The sequence below is a fragment of the Elaeis guineensis genome, chromosome 2 (genome assembly GCF_000442705.2).
Source record: "Elaeis guineensis isolate ETL-2024a chromosome 2, EG11, whole genome shotgun sequence".
In the NCBI taxonomy this organism is placed as follows: Eukaryota; Viridiplantae; Streptophyta; class Magnoliopsida; order Arecales; family Arecaceae; genus Elaeis; species Elaeis guineensis.
Genome location: NC_025994.2, coordinates 111,305,388 through 111,322,570, shown reverse-complemented (window position 1 = coordinate 111,322,570; position 17,183 = coordinate 111,305,388). Strand labels below are relative to the sequence as shown.

The following is a 17,183-nucleotide window of genomic DNA, read 5'->3' as shown; positions in this document are numbered from 1 at the left end:
ACAGATGATCGTACAGTCCTCTAGGATTCGACTATCCAAACTTATCCCATAAATTCTTATGCCACGATCTTGGTCTTGCATCCTTGATATGTCTTTCCATCCCTGATCATATCGCTTGACAATATTCATGTCCTGCTCTCCATCACTGTGCATTACCATGATCCTAGGGATACATGACCGCACCACCCAATATCTTAGGTCCACAGCCTACTCACACATTGAGCACTGCCACGATATCGGCATCCAAGTCTGCCCCATCAAGTAAATATCTTCGATCGGATGATAAATACATCAAGCCGTCCTCTCCTTGACATGACCTTCTTGACCATCTATGATCCTCGGCCCAGCTCCAAGGCACATATATCGATCGATATATCATAAGCCTTCCTTGTTCTCCATGACTGATCAATTTTCGTGAATCTTCGTGAAACATCACTTTGCGATGCTCACAAGACTTGCCTTCTGCTATCTTTTCTTCTTTCAAAATCGAGCTCTTTTCTGGTGATTATTCTTTGTATACAAGGCTCAGTTCATACATTTCCTGTTACAGCAGGATTTGTGAATAAAGGTGCTGCTTTTTACCCAAAAAAAAAAAAAAAAGCAACACCAATAGTCGTGCAAATTACTATTCAGTGAACGTAGGAGATATAATAATAGTTGGCCGTCAAAATGTAATAACGGGCACCGTTATGAACATCCCGCTATATACCAACATAACGGACCCTCCGGAACCGTTACAAGGGAAGACCGCGGTTCGGCAACCGCACCGCGTTCTCTTGCTCTGACTTGCATTTCGTGGTCAAATGCCTCGCCCCCTTCGTGGCTTCCCTGCCTTGCCTCCTCTCCAAGAAACTCTGAGATTTAGCCCGCCCTTCGCCGTGCGATGAGAACAGCAAACAATCTTTGGGTAGGTGGTGAGAGGGAGAGAGGATGGTACTGCCAGTGGTGAAGTTGGGATCTCTCGCCCTGAGAACACTTAGCAAGCCAATTGCCTCAAGGCTCAAGCAACAAGCCGGCTTCCACCCAAGGTTTCGCCAGTTCATCATAGACCTCGCCCAGGTCCCACATCACTCTCTCGTTCTCCTCTTTCTTTATTTCTTGGTGGGGATTCTGGCCAAAACGTGGGATCTTTAAGCCCTAGATGTTGTTCTTCTTTTGGGTTGTTTGTTTGTTTTTGAGTTGTTTGCTGTTCTTTTTATAACCTGTCAATTAAATCTTCTAACCTGAAGGTGGTTAGGGTTTCATGGCTTCGGTTTTCGTTTTGTGTATTGATATTGATGCTCGTAGGGTTATGCTGGTTAAATTATAAGACATTTGTGAAGTTAACATGATTATTTGACATTATATTCAGAGAATTTGATTAAAAAAGGTAGATTTTTCTCGTGAATGATGTAAGAAATCTAATAAAATTTGGATGGTCTTGGGATCTCCCTGATCATCCCCCCACAAAAAAAAAAAAGAAAAAAAGGTGAGAAAGCTTGTTTTATTAAAAAACTAGAAAGAAACTGAATGATAAATACATAAGAAAGTTTGTATGAAGGAATCCGATATAGTCAATTCTTGATTACAAAACACAAATATCTTTTTGGAAAGTACTAAACACACTTATCTAAAAAAAACAATAAGGCATCCGGAATGATTCTATGTCGATAGAGTTTAGACTCCTTATCCTAAGGAGACACCAGTAGCTCGTTGTGGTTAGCTCAAGAAAGAAATTTGCTTGAATTGAATCTTGTAGATGAGGGAAATGTGAAAGCAGTGGGTTATTTCTTAGCCCTATTTGATGAAGAAAGGTGGTTGATGATGATTTATGAGTCTTTTGACTATAAGTTTTTGTTTGGATTTTATTTCAGGATACAGTCCAATGGGGCTATGCAGAACCAATGTTCTCTTACCTTTCTAGTACACAACTATAAAACAGAACTGCTTTAGGGATGCTTGACTTGCCAGGGAAAATTGAAGATAAAATTCTCTTTAAGTTATTTGTTATGCACAAAATCAGTATTGACTTGAACGGTTTGCTCCTTTTATTTTTCCTTCATCTGGTAGCATGTCTTCTGCAAGCAGGCTATGCATATAAAATTATGCATTTGGGGTTCTTGGGAGTTGTCTGTTATGTTGAGATCAAAAAACTGTACTTGATGGGAATGTGCCCCCCATCTGAGGCTTATTGGGTTTTATTTTTCCTGATGTTTGTTCTTAAATGTTTTTGCAATTAGGTGAATCATCGCTTCACCACAACCATGCAGAGGCGCCTGTATAACCATTCGACTGACACCGCAATTCGTCCTTTGAATGAAGAGAAAGCTGTTCAAGCTGCTGCTGATCTTCTTGGGGAACTCTTTATCTTTTCGGTTGTCTTTATTCCCAAATTTTATCTTTTCTCCCTCTCATCTGATGTTAATTTCAATTTTCTACATGTCATTGAGATCATCTATGCTCTGTTATTTGTTCATAAAAAAGCTAGAGAACATGGGAATTAAGATTCTTTATGTATAGCTGTAGTTTATGCTGTATGTGTGGCTCAGGTCGGCAGCTGTCGACAAATTGTCATTTAATATGCAGAAAGGCACTTCATCTGCCTGCATGCCTGTGAATTATAAGCAGAAGATAGTGCTTAGTTTTGAATTTCATGGCTTCTTGTCATTAGCTCTGTCTTTTCAGTTTCATATGGGTCTTTACATACAACTCGTAGTACTTACTTGCCTCTTTGATGCCCCAGGTTGCTGGAGCTGCTTTAATCTTTGAGGTGCAAAGAAGTGCTAGATCAGAAGCTAGAAAAGAGGAGTTGCGTAAACAGGAACTCGAGGTACTGTATGAGGATGAAGTTTCTCTCTATTATAAATTGTTTATTCGAACTTTTATCTCCTCTTTTCCCTCGTCATAAGGACATTCCAGTGCCGCTAACTTTCATTGAACTGGTATCCAGAGTTTTGAAGGTTTGAAGGAGTTAATTGGATTATAATTCTCAAAAATAGTTTCACAGCAGAATCTTAGGCTTTTTATATAAATCCCAAAAATGTCATAAAGAGGCTCCTGTTAATCTGATTAGAAGAGGTTTTAGAACTGATACATTGTTAGATTAATATTTTCGCACACAATTTCTAATAACTGGCGAGGCTATGAGATTATGGTGGACTGAATTGGGACTAGCATAAAATGTTGTTGGGATATGAAATAAGAAAAGTATGCATTAGATTATCGCACAATATCTATAAACTCAAGAGTATATTCTAGACCCATGCAAGTATAGATGTTTAGTTTTTTTAAATCTTGAACATGCAAAACAATATAGAAATTAGAAAGCACAATGCTTTTGGTTTCTAAATTGGTCTCTAATCATTATTGAGAAGTACACTAATGTAGAGACTTTTTAACCTCTAGATAATCTCAGCTTGTTAAAAGCCTGAGCAAGTTTTGCTTGTAAGGAGACGGGAAAACTCTGTTTCTGCCTTTTGATGGAGAGCCAATCTAACAGGGGTCTTCATCGTGAGCTGAAAGCAGCAGGCACCGGGTGCCGAATGCACACCATATTTTAGGTTGGCTCACAATTTTCAGCATGGAATAGATGCCCACTTGCAACGATATGCTTGATCCCAAAACTTGTAATTCCATTTGATAAGTTGCATGTTTAGTTCCCAGGTTGCGAATAAGCTTATGCTTATCTACTATTTTATGCTAATTCCTGATTCTATTTGTTTACTGATTCGTTTTGGTAGGATTTATTTGTTTATTTGGTGGTTAGGCTTTGAAGCAAAAGGAGGACAATTTAGCAAGAGAGGTAGAGCTACTGAAGCAGAAGTTCCATGAGCTAGAGCATCTTGCCCAAGGACGAGGTCCTTTTAGTATTCCCAAATTTAGATCTGGCCACGCACCTGAAAGCACTAAGCCAATGGCTGCTGCTTAGCAAATTTGAGCAACATAAAGATTCAATTGTAGTTGTCTGCTAAGTAGGTGCTAGTGCTTCATTCACATTATAATTTTCCTATCTTGCCATCTTTCTTTGCTTTTACAGCATTTCCGTGTGATCATGCTGGTGATTCAAGCTAGCGAAGGAATGTTGTTAAGCCTCTTAGCCATGTAGTTTCATTGTCCTTGAACGTGTAAAGGGAAGCTGGTTTTTCATAGCCTAGACCATCAGAAAAATTAGAAAAAAAGGCCAGAGGCAGGTTTTGTATAAATTTAATAAGGTTTTTCCCTGGGGCTGCAAAGATCTTTGGTTTCTGACTGCCAGGATCTAGTAAGCGTCATGGATATCTCGAATTACTCATTGTACCTTGAAAGTGATTCTTTTTTCATTCTTTTGGCAAAAACAATGATATTTGCTATCAAATTCAAAACTTTATGAACCCATATTTGTGTTCTTTTTGATGGTGGGAACAAATATAGGTCTCTTTTTTGGATCAGAAAACATGTGCGAGGCATTGCCTTCTAAGCAATTTAAATCTGGAAGGACTAGGATAATAATTATTGTTGCAATTCAGAAACTACATGGAGTCATCAGTGCTTGCAGATCTGCATGTCATGGTTATTGAGGGTAGGCCATGTAAATGCTGCAACATGCCTCTGGAATATGTTTCATCTGAAGCATCAGACTGATGGTGGTCTAGATGTGCTAAAAATTAAAGTTTTGATCAAGTATTCTTACATGAGCTTGAGTCTGCTTGATGAATTTTTCGTCAGCTACATCCTTTGTCATGACCTGCTTTGAAAAGTTATTCGGCTTTTGTTCATGTTACTCACCATTATTCTTCACTTTTCATTATTCTTGAACTCTCAAACATTTGTTGCATTGCGAGACAACAACATTAGAGTTAACTCCACTTCTTAACACTGCAGCACCAACATAAACCCTCAAATACAAATCAATAGAAATTTATAAACAAAAATGAAAGGAATGGACACTTCAGTTCTTTCTATGTACAATCAAAGTAATGCAGACAACAAGGATACAAGTTCTGAATTAACAATTGACTGTGCTACAAATGAATTGATATTCCTCATCGATGCTGACCTATTAGGATTGTTCTATTTTTCGAACACCTTGGATTCTCAGATTCCAACATGGAAAGAGAGATTATGGTTGTTTGAGAATTGAAGGGAGAAAAGCCATAGGAAGGTTGCTGTTGTGGTAAGGGGAGAAAGCTAAGAAATTATTTATATCTACAAATCCATTTTTCTGCATTTATTCCGAATATAAGTGTTGCTGGATTTCAGTCAACTTCCAGAACCACCTTACCAGGAACGAGCCTTTTATCTTTTACCTCATGAGCTTCTCTGACTTGGGTGATTGGAAATGTTTTTTCCACTGGTATCTTCAGCTTTCCAGCTTCCGATAGTCTGCGGATCTCATCTAGACCTTCAGCATCAGCCCTCATGTATGTCCACCAATACTCTAGCACCAAATAATAGACTGGAATTATTACATTAATATGATGGTGAATCCCCTTCAAACGATCAAGCATCAAGAGGATTATTTTTTAAATTGGAAAACAGATCATGCACCGGGGGAAAAAAGACTGCATAAGGCATATATGGGGGACCATGATGCTTTAAAGAAAGAGCAGATGGCAAACTCAAAAGAAAAAAAAAAAAAGCATAAGCAATTTAGGTCAGAGGGTTAATTAATCATAGGCAATTATGCAAAATCTCTAGGCATAAAAATTTGCATATGGCTACAATATATACCTGAAATAACAATCTCCACATGTATAGACCAGGGAACGTAAATGACAAGACAAACTCAACTATGGTTAAATCCTCAGGAAAGAAATATAGATAAGATACATTCTTCAAATACATGATAAACTAAGAATGAGATCAAACTTAACACACAAATGCCTGCTTGCTAAGCTCGATGCATCAGCTGGTAGTCGATATCCTATAGGGAAGTTCCACTGGCAACCAGTATGATGAGCAAGATTAGCAAGAAAGAAAGCATTATATATATATATATATATATATATATATAGAGAGAGAGAGAGAGAGAGAGAGAGAGTTGTTGCAGAACTATAATGCTCACAGAGCAAACCCTCCTGGATGGTAAGAAATACAAAAATAAGCTGATGTTTGCCATCCCTGTAGTCAATATTACATCGCTGCCATTCCAGGAAAAGAAAAGGTAAGGTCAGCACATCCTTTATCCCTTTTAATTACAGAATCAGAATTCCATAATATAGTTATTTGACAGCTTACAAACTATGATCTCAAATTCACTGATAAAGAGAAGCAGGCATATGGGTTATTGGTTCTTACTTTTTGGCTCATCTGACCAAGCAGTTAGCAGAAGGATAGTTGACAACAAGAGCCAAGATGGCTAAAAGGTGTAACATAAGAACCAATCTCTGGATCTGAAAAAGAAGTATCCTCCTTTAAGAAAAAAGAGAGGTGTGTGCATTTCTGTAACTCTTATTAATCTTGGAAGTCACCACCATTAGATAATACTAGCAGTTGTCTAACATCTGCATAAGATGTTCCGTTGGCACATAACTTTTCTGAAGACCTGACTGAATGATATTCAGGTCTGCATGAGGTGGCAATTATGCTGTTGGAGGAACAAGATATTCTTCTGAACGATTGGGTAAATGGAAATATGACAAAATTATGGACAGCAGAAGTCCTATGGTTGTGGTCAGCAAATCATAATGCATAGAAAAAATAATGATATGTGAATTTTTGGTGCCTTGAGTCTGAAAACACAACTGGAGGGGGTGAAATTGCACTAGACGTATGGAACTAAAATGGGATAGAAACTTCAGTTTAGACAATTATATGGCATACAGAATGCTTGTAAAACCCTAGTTGCAAGTGTGGATCAGATTATGGTCAGAACACAATATAAAAAGTGATAAAAGGCCAACTACCTAAGCCAAACAAAGCCAAAACTGAACCACAAAATAACCAATCCTACGATGTCCACCATGGAACAAAGCCAAGATCCGCACAAGCATGAAAGTGGCTTATGAGGTTTTTAGTCTCAGTATCGACTCCATTACTGATATCTTACAGTATGGTTCGAGTTGTTGTAGTACACCCCCTTACCAACACATGGTACACTACCAAAGTTGGCATAATAACAGGTAAGTACCATGTAAAGTACCTTATCATAGCTGGTAAGGAAGCAGGTAAGGTAATGAAAGTGCTGTATCGAGCATCCATATCATAGGTAAGGTAAGGTCGGCATGGTATAACCCACACTAGTCGGTATTGATCAGGACCAAAAAACTTAAGTGGCTCATTCATGGCAAATCTCATGTTAACACATGGCTATTGAGTTGAATTATGCTATACTTTCCTCCCTTGGTTGGAAAGGCATTCTCATGAAAATGGTGTAAATAGAGTAACAAAATTAAAAGATGTGAGACTTTGGACTCAGCATGGATGAAAAATTATTTAATAGAAAAACATTTCCTGAATAGTCAAACATGTACAAGGGAGGAAAGTATATTAAGGCCAACAAAATGAACAAGTCCCACCAAATCAATCAAACACCAAGTCAAGTTCATATATATGATGACAATATGTGCATCATGGCACCACATGGCAATCAAGCGAAATGTTCATCATCTTGCTGCATCATGAAGTGTGTAAATGCATCATCACAAGAGCAAAAAAACATTGTTGCAATGCATTACTCCAAGGCTTGGGAGTTACGATTTTTTTTTTTTTTTTTTTGAAGTTCATTCTATTTTGCCAAAGCAGTATTATGAAAAATGTACTGTAGTATTCATATAAATTTCAGGGAAAAAAAAATCATGCTACTCTTGAAAGGAAATCAAGTTCTAGATAGAAATTTAGCACAACATACATGTTTCTATAATCCTCTTCATCACATTTAAAGTGAAGCTCAGATACTGATGAAAATTCATGCAGAGACACATATTCTGCCCAGTGCCCATTCTGTTTTGCTGTATCAATATTATGAAAAATGTACTGTAGTATTCATATCAATTTCAGTAAAAGAGGAAATCATGTTAGTTTTGAAAGGTAATCAAGATCTAGAAACAAATTTAGCACAGCATACATGTTTCTTCAATCCTCTTAGTCTCATTTAAAGTGAAGCTCAAATACTGATGAAAATTCATGCAGAGACATGTATTCTGCCCAGTGCCTACAAAAGGGACGGCCAGATTTTCTAGGAGATTCTAGCACTAAGTTCGGTCTTTGGGCATGCTAACCTCTAACTCACAAATCAATTACTTATAGTACCTTATATTGACTGTATTGATTTTATATTTTATAAATGCTGGTAGGTAACCACAAAAGCTACCAAATTTTCAGTAATTTAAGAATTTTTTTAGCAAAGTCAAAGATGTAAAATAAGTAGAGCGCCCATACAATTCAGCAAGTAAATAACAACAGCATCTTCTGTGAAAGCATAGACCCTCGTGAAATAGACTGAACAAAAGGAACAGTACATCAATGCTGCCTAGAATGGTAACGAGCAGTCTCATTTACCAAGTCTCAGACATCACAAAGTTTTTCTTCTCTTTCTTCTTCTTTCTCTTTTTTTCTTTTCTTTTCTTTTCTTTCTTCTTTTTTTTTTTTTTTTTTTTTTGAGGGTGTAGGGGGGAGGTATCAGAAAGTTATTCCTATACCACTGCAGCTGTAGCTCCAAAGAGACCTTTGGCCGTTACGAGGCTCATTCTTAGTTTATCAAGAAAACATCACATTCAGAGAGAGAAAGAAGGCCTTCATACCTATTCCATGAGAACAGCGGTATAGTACTTGCTTCTTTAGTAAAATAGCCATAGCAGCAGGAAGGCCAATAGCCAACCCATACCTGTCAGCTAAGGATGCTGCTTCTCCCTACAATATGGAAATAAGCTCAAATGTTCAATGAAATCATGTCAAATCCAAGGTAACATGAAAAATATTTCAAGATGCTACTGATTGAAGAATAGAGGACCTGCTCAGCTACCTGCAGTGTCATATAGTGTCCACCTTTCTTCAGAAGATTAATCCCAATTCTTTCAGTTTCAGGGATTCCTATTGTGTCTAGAACAACATCAAATTGCTCTTTGATTGCTGATTCAATATCCTGTAAAATGCAGTACAGCATGATGTGTTTACTAAAGAAATAAATATTTGCTCACCTAATTGTTCAAACTTAAATAAGATAGCTTCATTCTCAATGCCCAGTTTCCAGCAAGAAAAAATAAGCACTTTTAGAATGCTAGGATTTGGCAGGCTAAAGGAGCTTATCATAACATGCATAAGATCAAAAATTAGACACTTCAGTTATGCAGGTGAACCCATAGTTCTGCACGTGCACCATGTAAATCTATGCTAAATGAGATGTGCATAAGTGGGAAACTAGATGCTCCTTATAGATACAGGCCATTTTATATACTTATAAACTTAGAATTAATGAACAAGTTGCAAGAAACTTAATGTGTAATGGGATTGAGTGCATCCCAAACCATTCAGTTGAACCACTCTTCCTTTGTCCATCACTTTCCTGTTTTCACTAACTAAGAATGATGGTTTTATATACAATATGGTCAAATTGTTCTCAAGAAGTTGGTTAGTCACATATAACCATTTAAGGGTGGATACATGGAGATACATGGCCACGGAAATTTTTGAGTTCCAAGTAGTAATTGCTTTAATATTAGATGTTCATCTTATTTGTTAGCTAAGTAGAAGGGCAACAATGGTGAGAACTGAGAATAGTTAAGGGTCTTGCTACCTCAGCAGTAATCAACAGCTTGCTCAGCACCGACTTCAAGAACTCGATCAATGCTCTTACTTCCACATGTGGTTGACACACTGCACCCTGCAGCTAGTCCAACTGCTCCTCCTCCACCAAGCACTAACAGTCTGTCTGCCAAAAAAAAAAAATCAAATAAAAAAATGTCATGAATCAACACATAACATCATAAAGAAAAGCTGCCAGCTGCTTGTACATGACAAGCCATTTTTATGTACAGTACCTAGTAGAGCACCTGAAGGGTTTTGGAAAATTCAGAAATTTGAGATTGTCAACGTTTCTTTATCTATCATCGGTTTTCTGCTTGCAACATTCATGAATGCTCTAACATGAGTGAGATGGAAACAAGGAAAAGCTACCAAAAGAAATTTCATGCACAATGCAAATGTATTTACAATTCCTTCTGGCTCCTAATGGTAATGGAATTGAAGATCAGGTCAAATTTCTTGCAATGCTTAGTAAAATAAATTTGCAATGTTTTCTTTCTGTAATTTTCATGAAATATTGATGATATTAGCCTTGAACAAGTATCATAAATCAAATAGGTTTTTTGAATAGATTTAGTTAGGATAACAAGCATGTATTCACACATTAACAGGAGAATGACACAATGATAAATCTGGAATTGGCCAGATTTTCTGTTTAATTGCTCCAAAACAAAATAATCTTCTCTATTGTGGTTCTTGGACCAAGTTTCCCAAGAAACTGCAGCTGAAAAAGCATCACAGCCTCTTGACTGCAAAAGTTGTTCAACATTAACATTAGATCTAATAAGTTTTTGTCACATTATTCAAGTAGGTTAACTTCAGTAAGATAAATAGGCAATTGACTACCTCACATCCAATCTGGTCTTATATACTTCTTTTTGTACTCGGGACTGGATCTGTCTATCATCCCCAATTTGGATTGGACTTTAGTAGCACTTATGCCTCTTACCTCAAAACTCACATGTGATTTCTGGGGACAGATCAATTAAATAGGCTGTTTCACAATACTGATTCATAAGGATTTTCAAGAGCCAACTTATTTGATAAGCTCCAAGTCTTTTGTTTTTTCCCCATAAAAAGGAAGTGACAAGAAACATTATGGTTCACATTAAAACTAACAATAAAAAAAAAACCTTCTCATGTTAGTCCCATCTGTAAAGGGTAAGTTCCTCGAACCTTCACCATTTGTACCATCAAAGCCAAAAGACCTACTTGATAACACTCATTATTATCAGCACCTATAATCACATATAGGTAGAGTCCCTCACAGTCAAGAAGTAACCGATCATCCTAGACATTCAAGCTACATTAGTCACTTCCAATGAAAGCCCATTCTTGAGTTTAAGGCAATGTGCTGCTTCTCACTTTGCTCGCTCCATGACAAGTATTTGATGCATGCTTTTAAAGTATTCTCATAAAATCAACCATTATATTCATGAACACACTGGTGAAAGTAATTTCTACAGCAGAAGTGAAAAAAAAAGTTTTCTATCTGGAATTAAGAACAGAACACCGAAGAAAATGTTGGGAATGTCCCCACCAATTCCATAAATTTTCCTTTACAAGGCCATAATCATGTCATTGGGCATACTGTTTAGTGATTCTAGCAGTACTTTTTAGGGCACGCCATGCAGTCAAAGCAGCGAAAGGAATGGCACTTGCCTCCTGCAAAACCCCCAAAATAGTTCTTCAAGAAGCCATATTGCAGGTAAAGAATTTCTAAAACCAAGAAAACTAACTGAATAATAACAAATTGTCAGCAAAAGAGGCTTAAGCAAATAACAATAGCTAGAAGTGTGAAAATCATAGACCTTATCTTAAGGCCAACCTTAAGTTTTGAGAGAAACTTGTTAATAATCAATAAGATTTTATCTGGGATATATAGATGGTACCTAGAAAATATTAGGCATATTAAAAAAATTACAGATTCAAGCAGTTGTTCCTCCAGTCAGGCCTATCTTAAACATATTTTGTGGCTGATCAAATGCTAGTTCTAGCTTCACTAGGTACTGCTAACTGATAAAATGTGACAAAGAGTCATTATTTATTTCACAGACCACAATGTAAATGGTGCACCAAGGCAAAATAATCTAGAAAGAGCTCTTAAATCTGCTCTGGGTTTGATGCATGTTTCCAAGACATAAAAATCAGATATCATATCTAAGTATGAGTCAGCTGCATTATGCAGGTATTTGAGTTATTTTGGTGGCACACTATCTAATCTTAGTTGTATTAAGAGAAAGGACTTGGGGTGTACCACCCACACAATGACCAGTATGTATTTATATCAGCTAGGAACCAGTGAGGGGGGCCTCGGTGCACTGCATTTCGGCGAACTGGACCACAACTGTACATATCAGACTGGATCATGGTGGATTGAACCCAAACCAAGTGTGACCAGCATGGTGCTGACCAATACTAAGCAGGACACTTCAAAAAGGTTTTTATTTTTGTTTCTCTACCATCTCAAGGTGGGAGAGGGAGTGAGAGGCAGCACAAGGCTTCTGCACTTGAAGATTTGCAGACTTGGAGCTCTGCTTGTCAGGAAATCAACAAGGAGAGTTTAAAGCATTATTTCTAGCTAGATAATGCTTCACCAAATCAATTTTTCAGTTTTTGCAAAAATCTAATCCCAAATCAAGGGGATTTGTAATTGTTGAGTATGGATCATGTTACATGTCATTTCTTGGTTTATGAACACTGGATTCATGCCCTAGCTTATGGGGAATGAATCCAGGATCAAAATCAAAGAAATATCAGATTTGGGGTGAACACCACAGCCTCCACCAAAAATGCATTAGTCTGAAAATAATTATATTTGATTTGTTGATGCATGAATAGCATTGTTCAGTGTTTCTTTTTCACGAAAAGTTATGTGAAATTATGTATCATACAAAACAATACATGTCAAATGGGGGGAAAAAATATTCAAAACACATAGAATAGAAGAATTCAAGCATTAAAAAGTTTACAAAGTTTTGAATAAACCTAACATTCCAACAATAAAAGATTGGACAGGCCAAAAATATGACAGACGAAATAAGCTATGCCGACGGTGTGTTAGCTGGCCTAAGCCATCCCATCTGGTACACAATGTTAGTATAATATAGTACACAATTCAATATGGACCAGTGCATGCTGACCAGGGACTTGTATGGCCATACCTCGAGAATTGAAAATTTCAGTCCTTTATGTTTGACATTTAAGCATAAATAACTATGGTATTTATACAATATTACTAATTTGATTTGCTTAAAGCCAAATTTGAGGTCACAATTTTTTTCTGCAGTGCAGTTACTTGTAGATACTGTCAGAAAGCATAGATTCTTAAATTTATCAAACATTTTAGTGGTAGCACCAGCATATATCATGCCAGCGGAGGAGAAAAAGTCATAAAACAGTAACCGGAAGTCATCGCAGTGTTAAGATCTCATAAACATACAATATTTTGAGTGCATAAGACTAATTAGAACACCATTTAAAATATAATATATCTAGAATTTACTCAATAATGTATAAGGATGATGAAGAAAAACTGCAATAGCAACTGCCCCTATTTTCCTGTACATTGAATAAAAATGGTAGCAACACTGTATGAAAGGTATTGAATTGATACGTAGACTACTGTATGCACAAGAAGAAGTTTAATATTATGACAAAAATTACATAAAATAATTACCGCTTGCACTAGCTTGTGATTTTTAATGCTTTTAAAAATGTCAAAGTTCATAAATACATATATTGGCAGGGATTATCCATTTCAAGATGAATGAAGCAAGGCAAGAACATTTAACAGAGGGAGGGGAAAAAAGGACAATCACCAGCAAGGTTTACGTACCACGTGTCACTGAAGATGGTTTTATTGTTAGTTCATCTTCAGAGAGAATAGCATAATCAGCATAAGTGCCTCTCACAGCTGTTGGATGCAGTGCACCGAAACCATCACACCCAACAGTAAGGGATGAAACAGAAGAACCAACTGCTGCGACTTCACCACTAATATCACGACCCAAAATTAGTGGTAGAAGTGGTTCAAAAATGGATCGTCCATAACCAGATCGCATCTGGAGATTAAAGATGTGAATGAATTGCATCAATACAATTACATTTTCTCTTGCACATGTCACAAAATACAGTCACAAATTATCAGTATTGTTTATTGAATGGTGATGATGGCCTAGGTTATGAGTAGACATTTTAAGAGTAGGTTATAGTATTTAATATAAAATTTAAGTGACATATTTTAAAGATTCGAAGCCTACTGAATAGGTGGAGCATGGACATTGGGTCAACAAGCAGACTAAAAAAAGCATATCAAACTATGAAAGGCCAAAATAGGAATGCTTGGCTGATAACGTCCATAAAGCTGTCACCCAAAAATTAAGAAAAGGCTTGATGGTTAGTGTTATGGTTTTTGGGTTTCATGTAATAGGTCATTTTATCTTGTCTAGCTTATTTATCTTTATATCCCATTATTTGCTTCAGAACCTGGTTGCTGCAGTGGTTGAATATAATTTGATCATGACCTATCCATTTGTTTATGAAAACCCATGTCTTCCATATTATGGTCAAATATCCTTTGACATTTCTCATCCCCTTTTTTTTGTGAAAGCTTGGAACTGTCCTGATTATAAAGAGTATTTTTTTCTAAGAAAAGCATTTCTAAGTGACCGATCTAGGTCTTTTGTGTTCTCCAGACCAGCAGCTATCAATTCCTGTGCTACAGTATCTCAAACACTCCAACAATCTCATTAAGGTTTTATAAAAAAAGTAACATGATATTGTCATGTTATCCATGAACACTAAACCTTCAAATATACAAGCTCTCATCTATTTGAATCTGTCAAACAAGCCTTTGCCTCGGCCCTTGACATTTAAATATCGTTTGCATTCTCTTATTAATTTATCCAATTCACCAGAAGGCTCATGTTGTTGAAAAGCAAAGTAATTTAGCTCAGGCCCTTGACATGTCATTTATTCATGCTGTGATAAGGATGCTCGAACTAGTTGATATAGCGATATCAAACCTTTCTTAATGATCAAGCTATATGGTTACTGATATAGTACCTTATGTTCTAAGTGTCCATGCCAGATGTAGATCGCTTTTTTTTTTTTTGGGTAAAGTATGTAAATCGCTTTTAACTAGCTATACCACCTTCCTTATTCAAGTTGGTCCATCTATTCTGATCACCATCAATCAGCTATATTGCCGGTGCTCGCATTATAAATTTCCAAGGAAACAGTAGCTTTATCACATCCCCTATCGTGGTGATCAACCTTAAGTTGTTTGTACTAATTCTTCCACTTCCTTCCAGTTCGCTCATCCTCTTCCAAACACCCTTTCAACCCTTTCGACCTTTTTTTCGGTAAATGCCCCTTTGATTTTTTTCAGCCCATCTCCAAATCCATTTCAAAAAATGACCATCTCAACTCCTCGCTACAAATTGACACGTTGAGCTCTACTAGATCCCCTTTCCTATAGCATCTCAATACTTTCAATTCTACCATCTCCATCACTGAGCTGATAAAACCTTCTTCGGTACCTTCTTGTATAAAGCAATACGTGGTTTCTAAGTCTATGTGCCTCGAGACATACCAAACTTTATTCAAAACAGACTCCAAAATGGAGCAAAAAATAAATAAAAGATTCTGAGGAACCAATGCCATCGAGAGCTCACTCTGAAGTCTAACGGATTGATGGAGACGGCGCGGGCACGGACGAGCACATCCCGCGGCTTGAGGTTGGGCACTCCGACGGCCGAGCGCACCTCGAGGACCTCCGGCCCGCCCAACCGTGGCAGTACCACGGCTCGGCATGCCATCGCCGCGGTGGACGCGTCCCTGAAACCGAGCGCGGGCCGCGGTCTCCCCCGCCGTCCCGTGAGCGTCCACATCGCCGGCGATCTCGTGGAAGTCGGCGACGGCTTAAGCCCTGAGAGATGCGACGCCTAAAACCAAGGTGGAGGGATCGAGGGAGGAAGGGCGCATGCGGGAAAGGAGGGAAGCTTGGAGACTGGTCGCGGCCCAAGCCTCGCGAACTATTTTTCCGCGGAAGGGTACAGCAATCTGCGCCGCTTAAATCGAGCGACGAGGAGGTGCATCGCCGCATCAGGTACCTTTCGTGCTTGGATTTTCTTTGATAACAAGATTTATTTGAACCTCGGATTGAAAGCGGGCGGTGGTCACCTTCTGCGAATGGTATGGTTTCTACTTTCTGAAAGGATTCGAATGGTAGCTCTAGCATTGGTGGTCATTACAGGTTGTAGAGGGGAGTCGTACGGGGCCTTGGTGATAACAATATCTCCACCGCCTTTCCATCTTATATCCTAGGTCTCAATGGTGTGGTTTATAAATTTAAATATTACTGTTATAATTAGTTATATTCTGCACATTTAGAAATTTTTAAAAATATTAATATATTTTTATTAAAATTAAATATATAATTTTTAAAATATAATTTTGAATTTGATAAAAATATTTTACAATAAAAAAATATCAGATATATGAATTATTCATAAAAATATGCAGCTCGTGGTCATGAAGTCCATGATTATACCAACATAGATGGTTTCTCGTAAGCTGCAGAGAAGTCTTGTTTAATTTGTCAAATAGAGAGTTTTGTTTTTTTTGAACAAAATTTGAGAGTATCAAATAATTAAATTGGCAAAGTGTTTAATGTGGATATAAGATGTACACATTTGATCGCATCATCACCTCAATATTAGATTAGGTGCCCTCGTTTCTTAATGACATGGAAGCTAAATTAATATTCTTAAAATGAAACAAGAATAAATATCATGTATTTCTGTCTACCAAACTGCTAACCTTTGAAAAAGTCTCTATAGCATTATTTTCTTTTAACTATATGGGTATGAGACTTGTTATCGGAGAAAATTAAACTTAAAAGTCTGGTATTTCACAAATTATTTTATTATGTGTGTTTAGATTTACATATAGTTATCCAAATTCACACTTATATTTTTATATTACTTCATAATATATCATATTTCTGGTTTTATGTCATTTATATTTATATATTATTATTTATTTTCGAATGACTTACGAGTGAACTCATTCACGTCACCGAGGCACCTAGCTTTTCGTTTCAATAAAAGATTCGCTTGGATCATTATAAATCTGAGTGCATTTTTAACACTGATAATAGATACTTATTAGCTGTTTGCTTTGATTATGATATAAATCATTCTCACTGCCTGTTACAATGGAAGACCTTCGACGTGGTCAATATTTTGTGGTCAGGAAAGAAGGAAAACTTCTTGGCAATGAGAAATTATTGGTTAGAACAATCCTTACCAATTGATTTTTGAAATTCGAGACGATGGAGTCCTCTTTGCAAGGCACGCTAGACCATGTAGGAGTAGAGATCTACATGCCTCGTAAATTTGACCTGTGCTTCATGGCCCGGATATGTATAGTTTTCTTCGATACCTGCAAGTGTAAGTGAACTGCGATTGCAGAAGGTG

The 17,183-nt window shown here is 37.2% G+C and overlaps 2 protein-coding genes across 2 annotated transcripts; one reads left to right on the top strand and one right to left on the bottom strand.

Moving 5' to 3' along the window:
* The first annotated feature begins 797 nt into the window (after positions 1 to 797).
* Positions 798 to 4,355, top strand: LOC105043340 (OPA3-like protein). The gene is made up of 4 exons (XM_010920854.4): positions 798 to 1,059; positions 2,220 to 2,354; positions 2,723 to 2,809; positions 3,746 to 4,355. The coding sequence occupies exons 1-4, from the start codon at positions 931 to 933 to the stop codon at positions 3,905 to 3,907; spliced, it is 513 nt and encodes a 170-aa protein (XP_010919156.1). The 5' UTR covers positions 798 to 930; the 3' UTR covers positions 3,908 to 4,355.
* Positions 4,356 to 4,889: 534 nt separating this feature from the next.
* Positions 4,890 to 15,992, bottom strand: LOC105044612 (uncharacterized). Its single transcript, XM_073251252.1, has 9 exons — positions 15,378 to 15,992; positions 13,538 to 13,763; positions 12,939 to 13,006; positions 12,162 to 12,233; positions 11,291 to 11,364; positions 9,700 to 9,822; positions 8,921 to 9,050; positions 8,700 to 8,808; positions 4,890 to 5,395 (listed from the first exon to the last, which is right to left on the bottom strand). Exons 1-9 carry the CDS (start codon positions 15,591 to 15,593, stop codon positions 5,214 to 5,216), a joined length of 1,200 nt encoding a protein of 399 aa, XP_073107353.1. The 5' UTR covers positions 15,594 to 15,992; the 3' UTR covers positions 4,890 to 5,213.
* Positions 15,993 to 17,183: the final 1,191 nt, after the last annotated feature.